The sequence below is a fragment of the Gadus chalcogrammus genome, chromosome 8, assembly GCF_026213295.1.
Source record: "Gadus chalcogrammus isolate NIFS_2021 chromosome 8, NIFS_Gcha_1.0, whole genome shotgun sequence".
Classification (NCBI taxonomy): Eukaryota; Metazoa; Chordata; class Actinopteri; order Gadiformes; family Gadidae; genus Gadus; species Gadus chalcogrammus.
In genome coordinates this window covers 6,413,378-6,435,854 of record NC_079419.1, presented here as the reverse complement: position 1 = coordinate 6,435,854, position 22,477 = coordinate 6,413,378, and the positions used below count along the sequence as shown (strand labels likewise).

Sequence of the window (22,477 nt, the reverse complement as noted above, 5' to 3'; positions counted from 1 at the left end):
ATTCGCTCTTACAAGAACCTCACTGTAGGCTACCAATTACACTGTGTGAAGTCAAACATAAAAAGGAAAGAGGACGTGTGACTGATGTTTTTTTTCTCATTTTTAGAATCCTCGAGAAGGATTGCTTGCATTGAGAAGTGCATTTTTACCCTTTACAAATAGAAAAAAAAAATAAAATCTTGGATGTAATTAATAGTAGTCTATTTTATAAGTCATTTAAATGTTAGGGAAGAGGCGGGGGATTTGCATTTGCAATGTTTTTGAATATGTTAAAACTTTTTGACAAGAATCAAGAACCATCACCCTCCATAGCAATTTACAAATGCAATGCTGAAAAATCCTGATGAAAGGTTACGTATGTGAGTCTGATGTGTCTCAGTGGCTAAATATTACAGTCCATGGCCGTCTAAAAGGAGAGTCTCTCTTTAAAAGCACACTTGCACCACCAAGCGGCACCAAAATGCAATTACGTCAGTGCCATAAAAACTGCATTATATGCAGATGATTGAGTTGAAATTGAGTACATTGCAGCATAGGACTACAGTTATATTCTTACTCCAGAGTCTGTTTTTGTTGATGCGCTCTATTAATGAAAATGAACTTATGGTTTTGAAAGAATGTCGTCACTTAAATTAAGTCAAGCCTATCCTCATCAGTGTGGAGCAGGTGGGCTGAAAACAGATCGTGAACAGAAGTTCAATTTGCAATTCACTAGAATCAATACTAGGCTACATGTATCTTCTGTAATCATTGTACTTAAAGTAATACTTTGACGCAGGATAACTCACACTTTCCCTCACAAGTAGCCTATTTAAAAAACGGCCCACCCGGTCGAGGCTCTCCTGGCCTCGTGTGAACCTCTGCTCGCCCGTTCAACCACTTGGCAGCTCTTAACGCTCAAACCATCGGTTCTTTTGAGGTCAATTTAAAGGAAAACAAGACCGAGTTAACGATTGGCTCTGTTCCAAATCCGCCGCTAGATTGAGAACATGTGGTGCATTATAAACATGTTAGGTTGTAAATTCGGACTCAAACTGCCCTCTAGGGGTTAAACTGTGACACGCATGCATTTCTCACAAATGGCAGGAACCGTCAAATATCAGAGCTAAAAATAGTCTAAAAGGTTATGTTAGGTGAGGCCTACTCAGAAGAAATAACAATATGTATTACAGAAAACTAGAAGTGTAGCGTAGGCTATGAGTAACATATAACATTGCTAAAATGCCATTATATTATTTTAGCTAATGGTCACCTTTGCATTATCAGTCCCTCTATCATGAAATTAACATATGTTCACTTGCCAAACCAAACCCACAGGATTCAGATGTATTCCCCAGAGCTGTTACTTCGACCCATTAACAGAGTGTGAGCCATGGGATCGGCCGGGGGGGAGGGCACGCTGAAATGCTACGCTCATGGCTTCTAGGCAGTAGCTTTAGTAACGTGAGAGGGAACATGCGTGTGTCTGGTGTGGTTTGTGTGTGTGTGTGTGTGTGTGTGTGTGTGTGTGTGTGTGTGTGTGTGTGTGTGTGTGTGTGTGTGTGTGTGTGTGTGTGTGTGTGTGTGTGTGTGTGCGTGTGTTCGTGCGTGCGTGTGTGCGTGTCTGTCTGTGTGTGTGTGTGTCTGTGTCTGTGTGTTTGTGTGTCTGTGTGTCTGTTTGTCTGTGTGTGTCTGTGTCTGTGTGTTTGTATGTCTGTCTGTGTCTGTGTGTGTGTGTGTTTTTGTTTGTATGTATGCATGTAGCTGGTTAGTTTTGGAGGGATGACAAAAATCCAACCATAAAAACCATACGTACACACACATAAAAACCAAATACTGTAGGTACTGCAGATATGTGGCAGACACACACACATACACACACGCACACACATACACGCACGCACACACACACACACACACACACACACACACACACACACACACACACACACACACACACACACACACACACACATACACACACACACACACACACACACACACACACACACACACACACACACACACACACACAGGAGTGTAATGTATACCCATCTCATCCTGACAGCCTCAGTTAATGCTTCATTAATGATCTGCCTTAATATCTCTGTCAGAGGTATTCAAACTCCTACACGGACACGCACAAACTAACACCTTGCGGACGTGTTCGTACATAATCAAGCATTCACTTTGAATGTTCTGTCCCCGTTCCCCCCCCCCTCCCTTCCCCCCAAACCACTTCCCCATCCCAGTCCTCTCCCATCGCTCTCGGGGGCTATCAGACATCCACTTCCTGTGCTTGGGGAGTTTAGGCTGATGGGTTGCAGCAGCATCTGCAGCGGTGTCCCGCGGGTCGTCGTATGACAGCGTCTCTCCGTGACGGCTCGTTAATGAGAAGGCGCGTAGCTCAGCACGTCTACACGTGTCGAACGCCACACGGACGCAGTTGTTTTGTCAGAGTTTGAGCACAGTTCGACTTTTTTCTTCTTTTTTTTTGCAGCGCTTTATCATTGACTTGTCATGTGTTGTGTAGTCGAGGAACACCGCCAGGCGACCACATCTGGACAACGTGTCTCTGCAGGGGGTGGCCCCTGGTGGGATGTATGCGATGACACATCTGTGGGTTTTGGCACATCAACTCAGTCTACTTCGAATCAAATTTTTGGTTATATAAAGACAATGAGCAGAGATTAATGTTATACAGTATGTTCCGTAATCAATCGTAGGCCTAATGATTTCCTTTGAGTCTGTCTTCAGTTCGATCATTTTACCACTCTGACTGGATTCTTCTTATTACTTTACGTTAACTTTCTTTTTGAAAATGCAATGTTTCAACATGGCTTAGAATTGCTTTAACCAGCATTGACCTGTCTTTCATTTCTTAGGCATTTATTTGAAGCTGTAATGCATATCATCATCTCTTCGGAAATTCACGTTTATTTATAAAGCCCTTTAAAGTAATTACACTCTAATACTGCGGCACAGGCAGTTCAGATTGGTTCTGATGGCACCCTTAGCCTTATACAAACCAGCAGTCGATCCTTCTTTTTTTTTTCTATTACAGTCTGTAAGAAGGTGGAAGATAAAACATTCAATAAACATTTTCAAATGTCTCTACTGGTCACTCATTTTGAAAGCCTCCCTTTATTGTCTTGTTATTTAAAAGTACAAATCATGAAACACTTAACTGCAATGACTCAACGCAAAAAAAAGTATATTCCTAAGAACTTGATTAACGAACCACGAACAGACTGACAGAGCGCAAACTGCTCAAAGCACAAACAACAACCTAACTTCCATTGTGAGTAACTTCCCCTGATAGAATACAACAGCAAAGAAAGTACAGATCCCAAGCAAAACCTTTGATTCACCATGCAAACAAAAGCACACGTAACAAAAATGCTGTTGCTTGGAAACAGAGTCCGGTGTGGTCTGCAGTATTAAACACTCAGAGCAAAAATTTAGTCCCAGACGGGTTGGGGGGTTGGGGGGTTGGGGGGTCCAGCCACTTAGATCCCCTCCAGATGAGTCCCTAACAATGTGGCCCAGAGATGAAAGCCCTCACCACAATATTCTCTCCCACATGTTTACCCCATGGCCTGCATCAACACTCTGGAACAACCCTGCACTTTCCCCTGTGCACGCACACACACACACACACACACACACACACACACACACACACACACACACACACACACACACACACACACACACACACACACACACACACACACACACACACACACACACACACACACACACACACACACGCACAAACACACACACAAAAGAAAACAGATAATGACTCCAGCTTAATGATCTTATCCACCAGGGGGGAAAAAAAAAAAGAAAGGCCAGGGGAGGGAGGGAGGAGGAGGGAGGGGGGGGGGGGGGGGATGTTTGCTGATTGCAGAGCAAAGCACTCAACGGCACCAGGTTACTATGACAGAGAGATATTTATGATGCCGCGCTCCTGGCGGGGTGCTAGATCATCGCGAGGGAACCTGCTCGGCGGAGGGGAGGCACCCCCTCGCCGCTTCCAGAGCGGCGTGTGATCAAATAAATGACACATTGGGGTCAGTGGTTCACGCTGCGCTAGTATGAGACGTCTCTCATCCTGTCTGCTTGCTCCGTGTACCCCGGAGTAGGAGAGCACGTCCTGTGTGTCTTCGCGGAGGGTGGAAATGGCTTGATAGGAGGGCTGATGTTATTGGTGGTTTTCTGCACTGTGTGTGTCTGTGTGTGTGTCTGTGTTTGCACGGAGATGTACATGTACATGTACATGTACATGTACTTGTACATGTACATGATGTGGGCACAAGCTGTAGTGCGATTGTGTGCTCGGTAGGCCTACAGTATGTCTGTGTTGATAATATGGTTCAGCATGTAAATCTGTGTGTGTGTGTGTGTGTGTGTGTGGTGTTGGGGTTGGTCGTGTGCAAGAGAGAGAGAGAGAGGGAGAGAGAGAGAGAGAGAGAGAGAGAGAGAGAGAGAGAGAGAGAGAGAGAGAGAGAGAGAGAGAGAGAGAGAGAGAGAGAGAGAGAGAGAGAGAGAGAGAGAGAGAGATAAAGGAGGAACAAACCTCCCTGAATCCCTTTCAGATGATACTAATAAAGATGATATGAGATGTTCAGTAACACACGAAGACTTCAGTCATCAGAAAATATTAACAACGCATACATAAACACAGAGTCCACTTCAAACTACAAGGACAGGTCGATGCAAGCCTAGGTTTACCCACAGTCAAGTATGACTTCCTATGCATTCTACAGTTTTCAAATATAATGTAATATATGGACAGCAGCTTAGAGTTAAAGCTACTTTCACCCTAGGCTTAAGCTGGTTTATATTATTTTTTTGTGGCAAAGTATACATTTAAACAGCTAACTAATCTGTGCAGTACTAAGCCCTAATACATCCATGCCCATATGGTAACATGACACTATAGGAGGCTTTGGATTTGTCAATTCTGGGATTCAGTATACCTTAGAAGTGTAGTATTACTCTGGCATGGAAGGTGATATGCTTAGATTTTTAATCAAATCTTGAATTACACTAATTTAGAGTGCCTAAAGGACATAAAGCAACCATAAAGCTATGAGGTCACATGCAACACCGGAAAGGATTATGTAGATATAACGACACATGCTGAGGTAAATCTATATGAATTAACTTAACCCGGCTGTGCATATTTCAACCACAGGGGGCGCCAACGAACCAAATGTATTGGTTAAATGTGATATTTAATTTATTTTATTTTTATTTTCTTGAAGGGATTGTACTCACACTGTTCACATACATACACATTCTGTCATGCTCACAGATACACACACTATTTTCATTATTATTATACTTATTTTGAGATTCAAAATCTATTTTTCAAGAGAGACCTGGCTGAAAAAGCCAGCCATACCAGAAGTTACAAAAAGACACTATAACAAAGAAATATATAGTAATAAAACAAATGATAGTAACGCAGTACAATTCCATTTTCCATTAGGTTGCGCTTCCCTCTGTTTTATAACCATGAACTTTGATTATTTTACTAATTACATTTTTTTTGTATTATGGTCTGTTTGTGTTCTGAGATTCTTTAACTGTGTCCCCTAATTCTTCCACCAATTAACGACAACGAATAATTAAAGAAATTCGACAATTCTTCTTCCTAGCATTCTTTACTCTAGTACTACTGAGTATTTGATAGAACTCAATCGTACCTTGCAATTTAACAATCAGGATGACTCGCACATCTCCAAACACATGTCAAGATAATGACAAGTTGTTTATATCCAACAGATATGCAAATCTCTTGGTATTCCAAGAATGAAGAGAGAGATAGAGGAGGTTGGGGGAAGGGAGAAAGATAAAGAAGTGAGCCATCGAGAGATTGAGAGAGACTCACTGATGTGCATGTTTGTGGTTGAGACTGTGTGCCTGTGTGCACGGTGTACAGCCTATGGATGGATGATGACCAGAGCTGACAATTAATGGGCCCCCTGTTTCAGGCCGCATGAGCAGACACTTTCTCTAGCCTTCATTTACTTCAATGAGGATCAACATGAGGCTCTCTCTTCTTTCAAGTCATCTCTCAGGCAGGGGGGCCTCTTTATTATATAATGTGTGTAGTGTGTGTCGAGGTGGGCATGAGGGGGAAGGTCTGGCGTGGTCAAAGCTAACAAGCTATAGTTCAAACACAAACCTAGCCCGGGCAATCGACCCAGAAGAAAAAAACAGCATCTTTTTTTAATCAGGTAAAGTTTTATTTCTCTGAAAGAGCTTGCTCTATTGAAAATGGATTTGAGCTGGCAAAGACATATTTTGAAATAGTAAACGAAAAGAAGAGCGAGAGTAAAATGATGTGGATGTTGGGTGATTGGTTGGTTCTGATTTACTTCTAGGATATATTATTGTTTGGGTTATTTAAATAAGCAGTTATTGCTTTTTAATAACGCCATGCTCCAGCATTGAGTAATTTCTCTAACCTGTAATATAATGATAAACTTATACTTAAGATTAGGCCTTCCTAAAATATTCTCTTTAACTAAAAACTATTAAACGAAGTATAACAAACTACAAAAATAGAATCTGAAGTAAAAAACCTAAGTCTGCAGAACAACTTCTTTAATCAAACATTGCTCTTAACATATCAACACGTTAATCAACTGCACTGTAAATTAAACACATGCAAATGTGGAGAGTTAAGGCAATCTTTTAATTAGTAAAGGATTGCCTCCTCTGATATGTGTGTGACGCCTGGAGCTACTGATGAAGTAGGATGCGAAAGGCGCTAATGATGCCACTGAGGAACTGTTTTAAAACCATGTATGTACAGTTGCTAATTAATAGTCAGGTTTATGTTCAGTAGAACACAAATCTGCCTTGTGGTCATATTTACCATTCTAAATAACCGCACTTCCACGTCTTTATGAAATCTGTGAAGTTGCTTGAAAGTGCCATATCTCAGTATAAATAAATAATTATTTTTCCATATAGATTGAGAATCAGCGGTTGCCAGGAAGAAGGATGAATGGGGAACAACGAGGAAAGGGAGGGGGAATAATGATTGTTTACTATCTTTAAAAATGTCTTCCAGTTTCATTTTCACAAGCAATCTCATCCTATTGGCAATAAACATTATTATTACGGAGGGTTATTGTTTTTATTCTGATGAATGGTCTACATTATCCTACAGTGTGTCAGTGTTTTTTTTACGAAAGGCTGTACTTTAGTTAACCATTAGACAGAGTCAATGTCGGACTGTCCAAATAAATCAAAAAGGGTGGGGAGGTAGCTTACCTTACCGCTAGTGTCCCCAAGGCAAGGTTATTCATAAGGAAACTTGCTATCAACACACTAACAAATACACGTCAACAAAGTAATGTGTTTAGCTGATAAAGAATGTTGAGATATATGTGAATTCCGTTGTTGAGTCGATGCCATACTTGGTTTCCTTGGAGAAATAAAAAAAGCCAAAAATGCGTCACACAAGCAGCTCTTGAGAAAATGATTAACATACTGAAATATCTTGACCTTCATTCAACAGTTGTTTCAAGTCAAAGTAATTTGGAAATGAGAGGAACATTTATTTATTAAACTTTTTGAATGAAGGCCTATTACATAACTGACTTTAGTTAGTTATTTTCAGTCCAGGGGGAATAGCCAATGGCACAAACCCTGTTAACATATTGAAATCAAATAAATGTTCAGCTGTAATAATAATAATAATCCTACAATAATAATGATTTCATCCTATACTCTTTTACCATGTATATGCACACTCTTTATTGGTTTCTGCCCTCACTCCACATATGCTCTCCTCTTCTTCATGTTCCAATCCTTGTGTTTTCATTGTTTTTCATTGTTGACGTGAGAGCACTTTATTAACGAGTTCACCTTCCTTCTCCCAGAGAGGAGAGGTATTAAAAGAAGAATCTTCTCCCAATCACATGCATGTGTTTCAGCTGTGTCTTGTGTAGTTCAATTTAGGTATTTTCTGTTTATTTTTTAACTAGCCTTGCAGCATGTTACACAGTCTCTGTGAAGTATTTTCAAGAGACTTTTGAGGTTATTTGTTGGGGTCATCTTTTGTTTTTTTAGTTGCCTTTTTTTCTTCAGAGCTGTTTTTGTTCTTTTCACATTTTTGGGTTGACATTTCCTATCGTCCCTCGTCTGTTTTGTTCGATGACCTTTGTACGAAGATAAAGTTTTGTCACGAAGCATTTCGCCTCAGAGTTTGTCTCTGCACTTGGGTCCCAATAGCACAGTGTCCTTCTTAAGTATTCCAACCCTTGCAGACTGCTATGAGCAACGCAACATAGTTCATGTTTGTTGTGAATCAGCAATCTCCAGATAAAAAAATCCATGGTTGACTTGTGTATCTAATTGAAACAAGACATTTAAATGAAGTCATGAAAAGACCAAACTGGTCATGAATGGCAGCGTACTTGACTGCATGTCATGGGGTCAGATCACCGTACACGATATGCTCCTTGCACTTGGCTTTGTTAAACGAAATGATTGGATGGATCACGAGAGTGGCATACTGAACATCAACACAGGTGTCGAAACGAAAGAAAAAACAACAAATTACATGGCAACAGCATGTTACAGAGTGTGTCTGACCCAGAGGGGGCAGTATATGTCAGGGTCGTCTATCAGCCTGCCAAATCACAACTTCTACGGGCGTAGAAGAGCGGGTAACTGAGGTGGGAATTCACAGGGCCTAAACGTGTTGAAGGGCCCTTGAAAAAATCTGGAATTTAAAATATTATATAAAACAATGTCGAAGTATATTGAATCCAAAGACTGCGAGACCTAAAAACCGCTATAGGTTAGCAAAGGACTAGCATACCTGTACGTAAAAGTAATATGTTGGGTTGTAACTCAAAATTTGAGGCGCACTCGGAGAGTGCTTGTTTCCAGGGCTCAGAATTTTGCATTATGCCCCTTACCACATCACTGATGCAATGTATCGGGGAAAAGACAGCATGGCAGGCCAGGGATAACCATCACGCACGTCCAAATGTCTTCTCATTAGAGTTGGTCTACACGCAGAAACCTGTTTGTTTTGTGTTTTAACAGCAAGAGCTGCAGTGCTGTCAGGGTGATGAGGCCAGACATGTTATCTTCTCTCAGGAGTCTTGTTCTCTCCAGAATAACCCCCAACGCCAGCTTCTCCAATCTTGCGTCATTAGGAATGGGAAACCAGCAATGGTAGCGCAGCAGAACCTGAAATAATAACATGAATTCTGAAGTGTTGAGGGACTCCAAAACACCAGCAACCAATAATCTCTGGGAATAAGTATTGTAGCACCAGGGCTATTTGTTGTACTGTTTTATACCACTTCTATTGGTTGCTGATGTGTTCCCATCATGCTTTGCTTTAAGAGAACAGTTAGAAGACGGTTAAGAAGACAGGAAGACAGTTAATGAGGAGAGTTAATGAGGGCGGTTAGTAAATGTTAAGCTCTCGGTTAAGTTAGGTCTTGGTGTACTCTTGGAACGTTACAATAAAGCCACCGAAAGAATATCACGCCTCTGCTTTTTGATATTCGCCACAGTAGGCTATTATCATGAAACAAATCAGGACTGAAATCTTGAGGGGCCTAGTCATTTAATGTTGTCTAATGTGTTTAGAAAAGATAGGAATAATGTGAGCAAGTGGTTAAATCACAGAGTAGGAGGCTATTCATGCTTGCATAGTTGATGAACAATTGATGCGTCGAGGAAAAACGTCCTCCATGACTAGGCAGACACGTAATGAACAACATGTCTTTGCGATTGATTTATTCAGATAACTGCATACGTCTAGTGACATCTTCTACACCGTAGAAGATGTCACTAGGATTCACCTATATGGATCACCATGCCATTTACTCCGTAGAATCTACGGAGTAAATGGCATGGTCATCCATAGGTGAATCACTGCCATCTGATATTTACATGAGCATGCCAAAATAGGCTGCACGCAAAAGAAAAGCCCACACATGCAAGATTATTAATACTTTTTATTATTTAAAAATATCATTCATATCAGCAGATAATTAATGTATCATAAAATGTACGTTTAACCCATAATATACAGGCCTAATAATAAGTTCATAATATTCAAAAGCTATTTTCCCATTAAATAGGACTCGCTTGTATTATCGACATAATTTAACAGGTGCGGCGAAATAATTGCGTCTTTTGAATGAACAGCTACATTACTAAGTAGATATTGGGAGCTAGACCTAAAGACCTCTACCCTATATGTAAGAGGGTACGTTGAGGACATGTGCTGACGCCTCGCTGTGTCTGTGGCACGGGATCGCCTTCTGCTCCCGGGCCGTGTTACACCAGTGGCACTTGTTGCGCTGCTGCCAAACGTCCCATTGGCTCCGCCTACAGGTCTGCCTCCGTAATTCTCAGAGGGTGATGCCCGGCAAGTACTTAATAACACCCCAGCCAGACGTGATCCAGAGACGCTATCTGCTAAACGCATTCTTCTGACAGACTGCGCCTGTGAACTGCTTGCCTGTGTAAGTAACCGTACACTTGCGATTTGTAGGCTGTTGCTTGTAATTAAAGGGGGGTTTGCTGTTTGTTAAGTGCATACAATAATTACACCTCATGAAAGAAGAAAAATCGCATGTAAGTGGAACAGCGGGAAGGAGGTCGAGCTTCTGGTAAGTTGAATAATACACTATGTTTATAAGCATATTCAGGCTGTAGGTTTGTAGTGTGTAGTCCTCATGTTTGAAGGTTGACATTGTGTGAGCCTGATAGGGCTAAAGTCTATCATTTTTTTTTTATTACAACTGTCACACTAATCATGTCATCCTACCCACCATGTTTAAAGAACGCTACGTTTGCTGAAATTGTAATGGAAAGTCAGTGGCTCAAATCCCTGGTGGTGCTATAAACGGTTGTGCCCGGGAGCAGTCCCTTTGATAGGGTTCAGTACATTTCCATCCTCACTCTCCGGCACCATGAGCCGTACATAACTAGGCTAATCATTTCTCTCATTAGTTTTCAGTTTATTTTTTTTATTTTCCCCCTGCCAGGAGCAGGATTCTCGTGTCGCGGTGTAACTGTCGACCCATCATGGTCGCGTTCAAGGGGATCTGGACCAAGGACTTCTGGAGGGCCGTGTCGGGGGAATTCCTGGCCACGCTCATCTTCGTCCTGCTTGGCCTGGGATCGACCATCAACTGGGGCGCGGCCGAGCACGGCACCCCCTCCCCCCCCGCCGACCTGGTGCTCATCTCGCTGTGCTTCGGCCTGAGCATCGCCACCATGGCCCAGTGCTTCGGCCACATCAGCGGCGGCCACATCAACCCGGCGGTGACGGCCGCCATGCTGGTCACCCGCAAGATCAGCCTGGCCAAGGCCGTCTTCTACGTGCTGGCCCAGTGCCTCGGGGCGGTGGTGGGCGCGGCGGTCCTCTCCCTCGTCACCCCGTCGGCGGTCAGCGGGGGCCTGGGTGTGACGATGGTAAGGAAGCCAAGGACCCGCGCCCGATTTAGGCGGGAGTCAGGACCGCCCGGACTAGATATCAGATGCACACATGGATGGATGTACAGCAGAGAATCCGGCCATGCATTGCATATAACTCTCACAGCCCTCAACCTTTGTGCCTTTTTCTCTCATAAGGTCAACCCCAAGATCTCCGTGGGCCACGCCCTGGTCGTGGAGCTCCTCATCACCTTTCAGTTGGTGTTCACCATCTTCGCCACCTGCGACCCCAAACGCACCGACCTGGGCGGGTCGGCCTCCCTGTCCATAGGCCTGGCCGTGGTCATCGGTCACTTGTTCGCCGTGAGTATACCGAGCGACGAGATGAGGTCTCAGCTTGCAAATGTATCAGTGCGTCGAGTGTCATCGTCCTGTTTCATCCGTGCTGTTGTCGCGCAGCTATCTCTGCATAACACCGGCGTGCTGCACATCTTCATTAGAGGCGTTACCGTTGCATGGCAACCGTCCTCTAGGGGGGGCTAGCTCTGATAGAACCCCTCGCAGAGAGCCGGCACTTGATTCTATTCCCCAGACGCCAGGAGAAACACCTGCATACTCGCACGCTTTGCATTTCTCCTGCCCGACCTAGCTGGTCTAATGCTAATGACTTTATCAGACGCGTGCCCACACAACACTCTTGATTTCTCTTCCGTCACAGATCCCTTACACCGGAGCCAGCATGAACCCGGCGCGCTCCCTCGGGCCCGCGCTAGTGACTCTGAACTTCAGCGACCACTGGGTGAGAGACAACCCCGTTGAGTGGGAGAGAGAGAGAGAGTGAGAGAGAGCGGGAGATTGAGAGTGATTTTGTTTTTAATTTTTTTACTTTTTACTTTAGAAGTGGTTTGTTTGTAACCTGTAAAAAGTGTTTACAAGTTATAGCGTTACCCAGACGGATCATATTTCAGTTCAGGTATCGGAGTCGGCAGTTATTACAGTAATCTTGAAGCTGTGTGAGATTTTATTTATGTTTTTCAAGGGTAGCATAGTGTACTCTACTGGAAGGGTGAAACTTAGTAAGGTCAAAGGAGCAGCAGCAGCAGCCACGCCGTCTAAGATCTGTGAAGAGAGGTTTGATTTATCATGAACACTCTTTGGCATCTTTTCAAAGTGTAAAGACGAGAGCACTCTCATGATATATAGGCATCTAGGCTGCCTACCAACCAAGACCTCGTTGAGCTTTAACTTTACTGTTGCCCTTTAAACAGTATGGAATCGCTGATTGATGGCTCCTCTCTATTTTAAACTAACATGACAAACTTTAAAGGTTGTCATTTTCCAAGGCAATGATTCTCCGTGAGCGACTGGCAGAAGTCTATGTTTTTGTGTGTGTGTGTGTGTGTGTGTGTGTGTGTGTGTGTGTGTGTGTGTGTGTGTGTGTGTGTGTGTGTGTGTGTGTGTGTGTGTGTGTGTGTGTGTGTGTGTGTGTGTGTGTGTGTGTGTGTCTGTGTGCGTGCATGTGTTCGTCTTGAAGCAACCTCTTTATCCTGGTGTATTTCTAAGTATTAAATGTAATTAAGTCTCCTTTTGTATAATAACAACGATATGCATCATTGAATAGTTATATCAATCCAGTCGTTACCTCGTTCATGTTTCGGTTGAGTATTAATGAACATCGATTCACATCGGGAACAGAGCAGCACATTGTGTTTGCCCAAGACGTCTCTGCTTTATCGCAAGAACAATGGGCGCTTCTCACATCATTTGCATAGGCAGGGTTAATATATAATAATAATAATAATAATGGTGTAAAATGAACAGCCATTAAGGGTGCGTTCCATTGAGGTATGCACCGCTACCACCACTGAAACCCTGGAGGTAACCTCCCATTGTCTTTGGTGGTCATGCTGGGTTCACCTTTCTCAGATTGAGAGATACATATTCCAGTTACTGATTCATTTATTAATGCTTAATGCTGCAGGGGGGAAATTACATTACTGTTAAGCCCATGCGGGTCAATAGGTGCAGGTGTGCACAACGAGATGTCGAATCACATGGCCGCCGCCATTTTGAAAACAAAGCGAACATCGGAATGTTTGTTCATTTGTAGGAAGTAATATTAATCTAGAAAATGATTGCCGTTATGCAGAGACATTGTTCTGTTTGAATCTGCCACATAATTGTCCCATGCGAGAGATTTGTATCTCTTTTGAGACCCTGCAAAAGAGATAAATATATCTCGATACATCTCTGCCACATGATTTCCCATGTGAGACGTAGCAAAGCAAAGGTTTCATTAGCGTGATTTACGCTAAAGAAGAAATTCAAAAAAGATATATATTTCTTTTTGAGACTCCTCAATAGGGCAATAGAGTATCACCAAACATAAATCCCACGACGGATTGAATAGGAAGCACTATACAACCCATCTATAAAACCCATCTGGATTGTATATGAAGCCATATACAACCCATCTATACAACCTATCTCCATTGAATATGAATCCCTATACAACCCATCAATACAACCCATCTTCATTGAATAGGACGCCGTACATGCCCCATCTAACTTGACAAGGTCGGTCCCTTCCCCCTCTCCCATCCTACAGGTGTACTGGATCGGACCGGTCCTGGGCGCCATCCTGGCCGCCGGCTTGTACGAGTACCTGTACTGCCCCGACCCGGAGGTGAAGCAGCAGCGGCCGCTGCAGCAGTCCTTCCACAAGGACCCGTCGGGGATCTACAGGGAGGTGGGGGTGGGAGGCGGAGCCTACGAGGGCGACCAGTCCCCCAGGCTGACGGTGAAGCCCAGCTCCTCGGAGCAGACGGCGGAGGAGGAGAAGAAGGGTTTTGTGGAGCTGCCCGTCGAAGCTATGTCTTCCGTATGACTAGCGGTGGAGAAGGAGACCAACCTCTGAACACTGAAGGAACCCAATGGGGCCTTAGTATCACCTCCGGCAGCCATCTTGGTTCCAAACCCGCCAAACGTGCTTGGAACCAAGATGGCTGCAGTCACTCAAAACAAGGAGAACCTTAAGTGCTTTGGAAGGAGAAGGAACGATTATGGTTCAAATGTGAGGATATGTAGAGGCTATGGAGTTGTAAAGCATTACCAATGTATTATGTTTTGGGTTGGAAAAAAAAACTAAAAAACTTGACAGCTAATTTCATGTAAACCTGTTCTTCAATCTGACTGTTAAACTTGTAATCGACCTTGTTCTTAATCCCCCATTCCTCAGGTTTAAAACACCCCAGAAAAATAACAGTTTAACACAACTCTGACCGTGTGATGAGATATCAGGGAACTATGCACCAGGGCAACCAATGAGCTGGCGTCATAATGGCGAGTATGAATTGAGATGATGAAAATCCCCCCTTGTTATTTTTGGATTACTGTCACTTAAGGTGTGGATAACTAATCATTTATAACTGTTATACCATAGCTGATATTTTAGACAGTACAGGCACCTGCACATATTTGTTTAATGCATATTAGATTTCACATTTCAATCTAAATGTTTTTATAGTATAGCCTAATACGTATTTATCTATTGATTGTTGTTAATCTGCATTGCACAGTGTGACTGGTAAATTATTGTTATAGATTGAATATGAGCATACCTGGCTGTGTGTGTGTGTGTGTGTGTGTGTGTGTGTGTGTGTGTGTGTGTGTGTGTGTGTGTGTGTGTGTGTGTGTGTGTGTGTGTGTGTGTGTGTGTGTGTGTGTGTGTGTGTGTGTGTGTGTGTTTGAAACCCAGTCTCACATCAAAATATGTAAGCTATGTTGGTCCACAGCGGAAAATATATTAGTTTCACAATACCGTGTCTGAAATTGTGAGATGCCTACGTTTATTTGGCCTAATATTTTCTATAAGAATTGTCTACTTCCCGTGACTACCAAGGCGCTGTCTGCAAAATCATTCAAATTGGTTTTAATAACATTCCTGGCAAGAAATTTGCTTTTTATTTTCATAATCTTTGTTCAGTTTAAGCAGGCATATTCATTTATCTTTTAATGAATAAATGACTCACTGGGTTTGTGTAAATTACACTTGACAGCGAACTGGTAAACTCATTGTGCACAATGTACCATATGTTCTTGTGATAGCGACATTCTTTCTCGTTATATTGATTTACATTTCTCTGTAAAGAGATCTTTCTTTGACCATTGATCACTTCTAAAATGTATCTTGTATCATTGTGAGGGTATGCCAATATATATTCTCGCCCATCCCACCTTGAATTTAATATACCATCTAATAGATACATTTTTGTTACTATGATCAAATTATGAACAAATTGTATGCATAAAATGTACCTTTTGAATGGACTTTTTCACGAAACACGTTAGCTTACAGTAGGGTGGCGTTGAGAGATAGAAAGATGAAGAAGGATGAGAAATGGATCATTCCTGTGGTACTATAAAATGCAATTATAATCAACGTTTTTATTGGAAGAAAACCAAACAGTTACATAAGAACACAACTTAGCTCAACGCAAACGCATAGACAATGATGAAATCTGAAATGTGGTTTCAGTGGTAGCAGCGTTCACATAAATCTTGAATATATAATATTAAAAGTTCATCCAAAATTCAAACTATCTTAATATCGCCTTCTCCAATGAATAAAATGGAGGCCGTGCGTGTTTTGTTGACTGATGACAGCGTCCATATAAACCACAAGAGCAAACGATACAAAACATGAAGTTATTCCATCAATTTTCTGGCGAGGCCTGAAAGAATCTTCTAAACAACTTAACATTCTATTCAATCACCGAACAAGGATAATGAAAAAATGTAGACATTTTATCAAACCCATTTGAATGAGGAATCTATTTTGAAATATTGCATTCTCCATTAATGGTCAAATGAATGCCATCTTGTTGGTTTGTGCAGACAGAACCTTGAAAGTCATGCGACGTTTTACGCAGTCCTATAGTTTGTGTGTGTGTGTGTGTGCATGTGCGTGTTTGTGTGTGTGTGTGTGTGTGTGTTTGTGTGTGTGTGTGTGTGTGTGTGTGTGTGTGTGTGTGTGTGTGTGTGTGTGTGTGTGTGTGTGTGTGTGTGTGTTTGTGTGTGAGTGGGCATGTGCATGAGTGTGTGCGTATACAGGCCTATACAGTGAATACATAGTAGAGGGAAATACGGAGACAGATCAATGAATGATGGTCTCATATACCCTCAGACGGAGCACGTCTATATGTCCCTGTGGTCAGGCCGTGATGAGTATTTCCTGTGAGGTACAGCCCCCCAGAATAGCACTCTGAAATCACACCCCATCACCAGAGAGCACAGGAAATTACCCCTCTTAAATGAAATGTTGCAACCATGCCTCATTTCTTCAGCAACAAAAACATATGACAACAATATGAACCTAAGCCTTCTTTGATGTGAAGTAAGAGTATTACAGAGACTGCCTCCATTGATTGAGAGCACATACTGTTACTGTCGTGTTTGTCTTTCAAGCAGCCATCACTTCTTCCCTGCCTCCACACACATGAAAAAAAAGCACCACGCATAAAAAAAGCACGCACGCCACATTTTGCAGGTTCTATGTGGGACAATAGCATCACCTGCTGGGTGAAGTGTTTTTCTCGCTGTCTGTCTTGAGACGTGCAGTCATACATCTGTCCAGGGGAGGGCAGCCACGAGCCTTACACGATACGTGGAGGCAACGCATGGAAATCATTTTTTTTTCGCAATTGCCTGAAATCAAGCCCTCAAAACAGGCCGCAGCTCCAATCCCTTTGGCAAACCATTGTTTTCTCTGCTCCCAAAGTTAGTGATGTTGAGAAACAGATGATGCTGTCTGAAAGCGGAATCAGTTGAACTGATTGACCACAGAGGCCTAGCACCATCTGAGCGAAGCCAAGGCACGGCACCAATCCTCTTTTAAACGAATCATGAACAACAACTACAACGAAAATCTTAAAAGGAAAATATTTAAACAGCTCTTTAAATAATAACAAAAAAGAAAAAAACATTGCCGACCAACAATGATTAAACAAAACAGTTAAACTAACCATGATGCTTGGAAATAAACGTTGTTCTTTGCGGACAGTGTGTCCTATCCCTGGGCGTTTATATATTATAGTCAACAGGCTTGCTTCTTGTTCTATTTGTTCGTTTTCAACCCAGTACACCTTCCCTGCCCTCCAAATATGTATTTACTCGCATAGTAGCACACTGAGGTCTATGGCATGCCGTTTTCAGGCCCTGCTAGTATGTGGGCTCTCTATGTTTGCATGTATGTGTTTGGTTATGACACCTATTCTGTTACATTATAATGGAATAAAGCCTGAACCGACTAGTGTGTGTGTGTGTGTGTGTGTGTGTGTGTGTGTGTGTGTGTGTGTGTGTGTGTGTGTGTGTGTGTGTGTGTGTGTGTGTGTGTGTGTGTGTGTGTGTGTCTTTGTGTGTATGTGTGCATGCTTGTGTGTGTGTGTGTGTGTGTGTGGGGGGGGGGGGGGACGACGACGACAATGGACTCCTGCTCCGTGCTCCTCTAGTCGACCATAGTAAACCTTTGGAAAGGCCCGTACCCCCTGGGTCCAGTGAGTGAAGATGGTTCAGATTGTATACAACAGATTCGATTTTCCCACCCTGGAGCGTCAGTGTTCGGAGTGCTGGAGTTGTGTTACAAATTGAATGCTGATGATAGAGGGTGAGCCTATAATATATAACCAATTACAAACAGCAAACCATATAAAACCATTGTGTCCCTAACCACGGGACACGGGCCTGCACTGGAAACACATCGCCCTCAATTTTTCCAACATATGAGGGGTCTACAAGCGGCTTCAATAAGGTGGAATCTCAGCCCCAAATAGCTCAATGCGGCAAAGATCATTTTATGAAGATTGAATGAAACCGATTCAGAAAATAAAACACTCTCTTGACAGGTTACTCAGCTCCATGACAAGTAGCGTCACTATTAGAAAAACACAACACATATCTCAAGCCACGCTTATCAATCCACACGCCCGGTGTGGGCGGTTAAGAAACAGACAAACACTCAATGAAAGCAGTTGACAAGGTGTGGATGGGCAAGTCTCCACTCAAGAAGCCTCCATTATTCATCAAGTTAATGCCTCCATTAACGATCCTTAACAAAACCAACAAAGGAAATATAGCCCTGTGATTGTTTAAACCACAGCACCATTTGCATATCAGACACCGGCAGTACGTCTAACTGCATCTCTCTGTGTTATCCTATGGAGAATTGACAGTCAGTGCCTTGTCCCCCTGCAAGGTCTGTGATGCTGGGTGCCAGAATTCCTTAAAGCATTGAGAAGAAAGATAAAACACACACCTTAAAGATCATTAGCAATTAATATTTTGGAATTCATGGAGGAAAAAAAAAACGGTCTTAAACACTTGTTCAATAATTCATACTATAAACAAGAAAGTCTCCCACTTCCTTAATAATTTAGACGTAAGCTAATGTTGATTTATTCAGGATGGTCTGTGCCACCAGCACTGCCCCGGGTGTCCAAATTTGAATTAAAGTAGGACAGTAGCAGGCGAGTCTGTAATAACATTTGTATAATTTTATTATTGCTCTGGGCTCAGTTCATTTCCTCCTCCAGTAGTTGCGTGAAATTGTTTGATTCTGGAAAGCGCCTTGAGTCCGCAGCTCAGGGGTGGCTGGTTGGTGCGGGAACAGGAAGGAATGCGACACACACTCTCTCTCTCTCCCTCTCTCTCTCACCCGGTGTCTGTCTGTCTGCTTCTCTGTCAGACACATAACACACAAACAGGCACACACACACACATACAAAGACACACACACACACACACTCACATGCACATACATACAGACACACACACATAAACATCTACACGTGGAGCAGTGCGGGGAGAGGCAGAGAATGAGCGAGAGACGGAGAGAAAGAGACGGAAAGCGAGGAAGAGATAACTTTGTTAGTCTAGATTTCATAATACTGATACACTGACTCACTTAATAACTCCATCTGTCGGGAGAATATGATTGATATCATCACTCACCTTGTCTCTTATGATAAATTTTGCGCTGGATTTCTGTGAGAAGGCAAGGAATCGCTATAAATGCATCATTTATTACGTTATCCAATAATGCAAATATGAGATTCTGTGTTTAGATCCCATTTCAACAGTGTGATTGCTATTCTTTTGTCACTTCTTCTCATCACTTTGACTGCTGGTGAGCTTATTGTTGTGAATTATTGGATACAAAAATCTGTTCATAATAGTTTGTATTTTGAACTTTATTCAAAAGTATCTTTCCAGATATTCAACACAAACATAACTTGGTGATCACACTGACAGTACACATCCAAACTCGGTTTACATGCTTTGACTTCCAGGCTCGTGGCTGTGCTCTGCTGCAATTCCGTTGTTAACAACGATGATGGGGACTTTCATTTCCCAAATGGCAATTTGCGAAAAACTCTGATTAATCTCCCACAAACAATCACATTCAGGCGGCATTAGTCCATGTAGCATGCACCTGAGACCCAACCAGGTGGCTCTCAGACTGGAAGGAGGGTGGGGGGGTGTGGGGGGGGGGGGGTGAGTTCCGTGATTGGTTTCCTCTGGGCCCCGCTTCCAACTTTCCACCCCCACATTCCCTCCCTGTCGCTGCTGCACCCCACTCCAATTCCTTTATGCAGAGCAGCCCAAAACCGCGCTTTGATGAAACACATTTGTTTGACTTAACTCTTGCTTGGCCAAATCCCGAAAGGCCCGGTGGTGCAACGTGGCCCATCAGCGATGGGGGCTAATGAGAGGATATATGTACGACTGCTGGGACTTGACCGGAGGAGCTGTTTTCCATTCGGGTTCGGTCTGCCCGTGTTATTAGGGAAACCTTTATTATTGTTGCCCTCTAGTGGGAGCCATATAATAGGATTACATTTTATGAGAGCCTCCGAGGTTTACCCGAGCGGCCTGGTCTTCCTGCCTTCCCCTTCCCCCCCCCCCCCCCCCCCCCCCCCACACACACACACACACACACACACACCCCCGTGACGCCATGTCACCGCCATCCCACGTCCACTCTGGGTGGGGGGGGGGGTTTGGCGGTTGTTGGGATGGGTTGATGTAGTGTTGGAAGGTGGTAAAGGTAAAGGAAGCCCCCCCAAGCTTGGCAGACGAGACCTACTATGACCCAGGACTTAAAAGTCTGCTTGCGAATCACCCGTCAAAACAAGCATTGTTTGGCCGTTTGGATGACAGATTAAAGAGGTTGCGTGTTACCGCAGCATCGCAGGGTTTTGAGAATAATCAAAGGGCTATGAAGACATCAGAGAAGACTTCAATGTCGCTGTGTTCCCCATTGAGTCAACCTGCTCTGCCGGAGCTAGTGGTGGTCACACGTTGGGAGATGCTTCGGCATACAGAGTTATGTTTCAGGCCTATCCTTACCGGAGTCTCCGACTGTTTGGAATAAATGTGCTCCTTTGTCACCAATGCTGGCTGGTGGTTATTAAGTTTGTCTTCCTCCCTTTCAGGGTCATGGCAGGCGACATTAGCTAGTCACGACTGCAGCCATGAAGTTCTTTGTGAGAAGTCGCCTTTTATATTGCCAGCGATAATTTGTTTGATCCACAAAGTCTGGAGCGAAAAATAAATAAAAACTGTGCATGCCTGGGGGGAGAAGGCTGAGTGAGTTTCTGGAGGAGGTCTTTAGCCATCCTATTCCATTACATAACCACGGGCCATTACCAGGGTGTGGTGAGTTGAACGGCGCTCATGAAAACATTGTCCAAGGCTTACCGATATCCACAGTCAATGCCTAAACACGAGCACTGAAAGGTAGAAGGGGAGTACCAGGGGATTGCACACCCACCCCTCACCGGCTCATCCTCAAAGCACTCAGCCGTTGGAGTCGGTCTTTGTATAATTAAATGGGTACACTTTTGGTGCAGCTTTTTGTGCAGACAATTCTGAAGCATTGCCATCATTGTGTTTTGAGGGTCGTGATGATCATCAGGATTACATTATACTTATTATCTTAAAGGATAGCATCTCTGGGCTTCTGAGGCTGAAAACAAAGCATGAATCAATATTGGAGGAACTACAAACATTCTGGGTGCTGCATGAACCAACCAAGTTTCTACAAAACACATATATAACAGAGTATATATCGGAATATACAGTATATGATACTATCTAAGTATCTATATATATACTTTATATATGTATGAAAAAAATCTTGCTTGCAATGCACTAACTCCTTAGTCTGGCTATTGCCAGAACAAGCTCAATCGTAGATTACACGTTGGTCTCGTTGGTCTGGGGAAACTGCTGTCATTTTCATCAGCACCAGAGGCGTGATCAATGGGCCTAGTTCAATTGACTCTGCAAGCAATTGGCTGCTTGCCGTCACTTCCCTGTCATCGTTGTGTTAAACCAGCCAATAGCGCGCCAGGGGGAAAAGCCAGCTTGGCGATTGGGTCCTGCAAAAACGTATCGAATCTAGAAAGAAATGTATTGGTCTTCTCCAGACCCTACTGCAGGGCGAACTCAAATCACCGCCAGAATACATACATATATATACATATATGGTATTCAACTGCATTGTAGGACTGCATTGCAAGCAAGATTCAACAAAAGTGCTATGAGAAGGACGAAAGCGATATCTATTGAATGTAAGTCCTTTATTTCTCCATATGTGCATGTTCCATCAATGATTTATCACTTGTCAGTGCAACCACTTATATATCCTTGAAAAAAAGAAGATAAAGACACTGTAATACACCATTACTACCCCCCAAAGAACTCTGAGCTTTCCCAGACGAAAACTCTCTCTCTCTCTCTCTGTCTCTCTCTGTGTCTCTCTCTCTCTCTCTCTCTCTCTCTCTCTCTCTCTCTCTCTCTCTCTCTCTCTCTCTCTCTCTCTCTCTCTCTCTCTCTCTCTCTCTCTCTCTCTCTCTCTCTCCTGAGTCCTGCCCTCGCTCTCTATTTCTCCCTCTCTCTTTCTCCCTATCTCTCTCCTTCTCACTATCTCTCTCTATCTCTCTCTTAAAAGGTAAAAAATAAATTTCCTTGTGTGAAAATCAATTCCATCATTATCATC

General features: G+C 43.1%; 1 protein-coding gene across 2 annotated transcripts; it reads left to right on the top strand.

Annotated features, from left to right (window-relative positions):
• The first annotated feature begins 10,412 nt into the window (after positions 1-10,412).
• Positions 10,413-17,712, top strand: LOC130388009 (aquaporin-4-like). 2 transcript variants are annotated; one of them, XM_056597309.1, is made up of 5 exons: positions 10,413-10,502; positions 11,028-11,457; positions 11,617-11,781; positions 12,137-12,217; positions 14,027-17,712. In XM_056597309.1, the coding sequence occupies exons 2-5, from the start codon at positions 11,068-11,070 to the stop codon at positions 14,303-14,305; spliced, it is 915 nt and encodes a 304-aa protein (XP_056453284.1). In that variant the 5' UTR covers positions 10,413-10,502; positions 11,028-11,067; the 3' UTR covers positions 14,306-17,712. The 2 variants fall into 2 exon arrangements, with proteins under 2 accessions (XP_056453284.1, XP_056453283.1); XM_056597308.1 differs by having other exon boundaries at positions 10,426-10,649.
• Positions 17,713-22,477: the final 4,765 nt, after the last annotated feature.

What these genes read in the sequence shown, in the direction of transcription:
- LOC130388009 (XM_056597308.1), top strand. Translation starts at nt 10,594, where the DNA reads ATGAAAGAAGAAAAATCGCATGTAAGTGGAACAGCGGGAAGGAGGTCG. An exon ending in GGAAGGAGGTCGAGCTTCTG is followed by an intron (nt 10,650 to 11,027) that starts GTAAGTTGAATA and finishes TCCCCCTGCCAG; the next exon opens with GAGCAGGATTCTCGTGTCGC. An exon ending in TGAACTTCAGCGACCACTGG is followed by an intron (nt 12,218 to 14,026) that starts GTGAGAGACAAC and finishes CCCATCCTACAG; the next exon opens with GTGTACTGGATCGGACCGGT.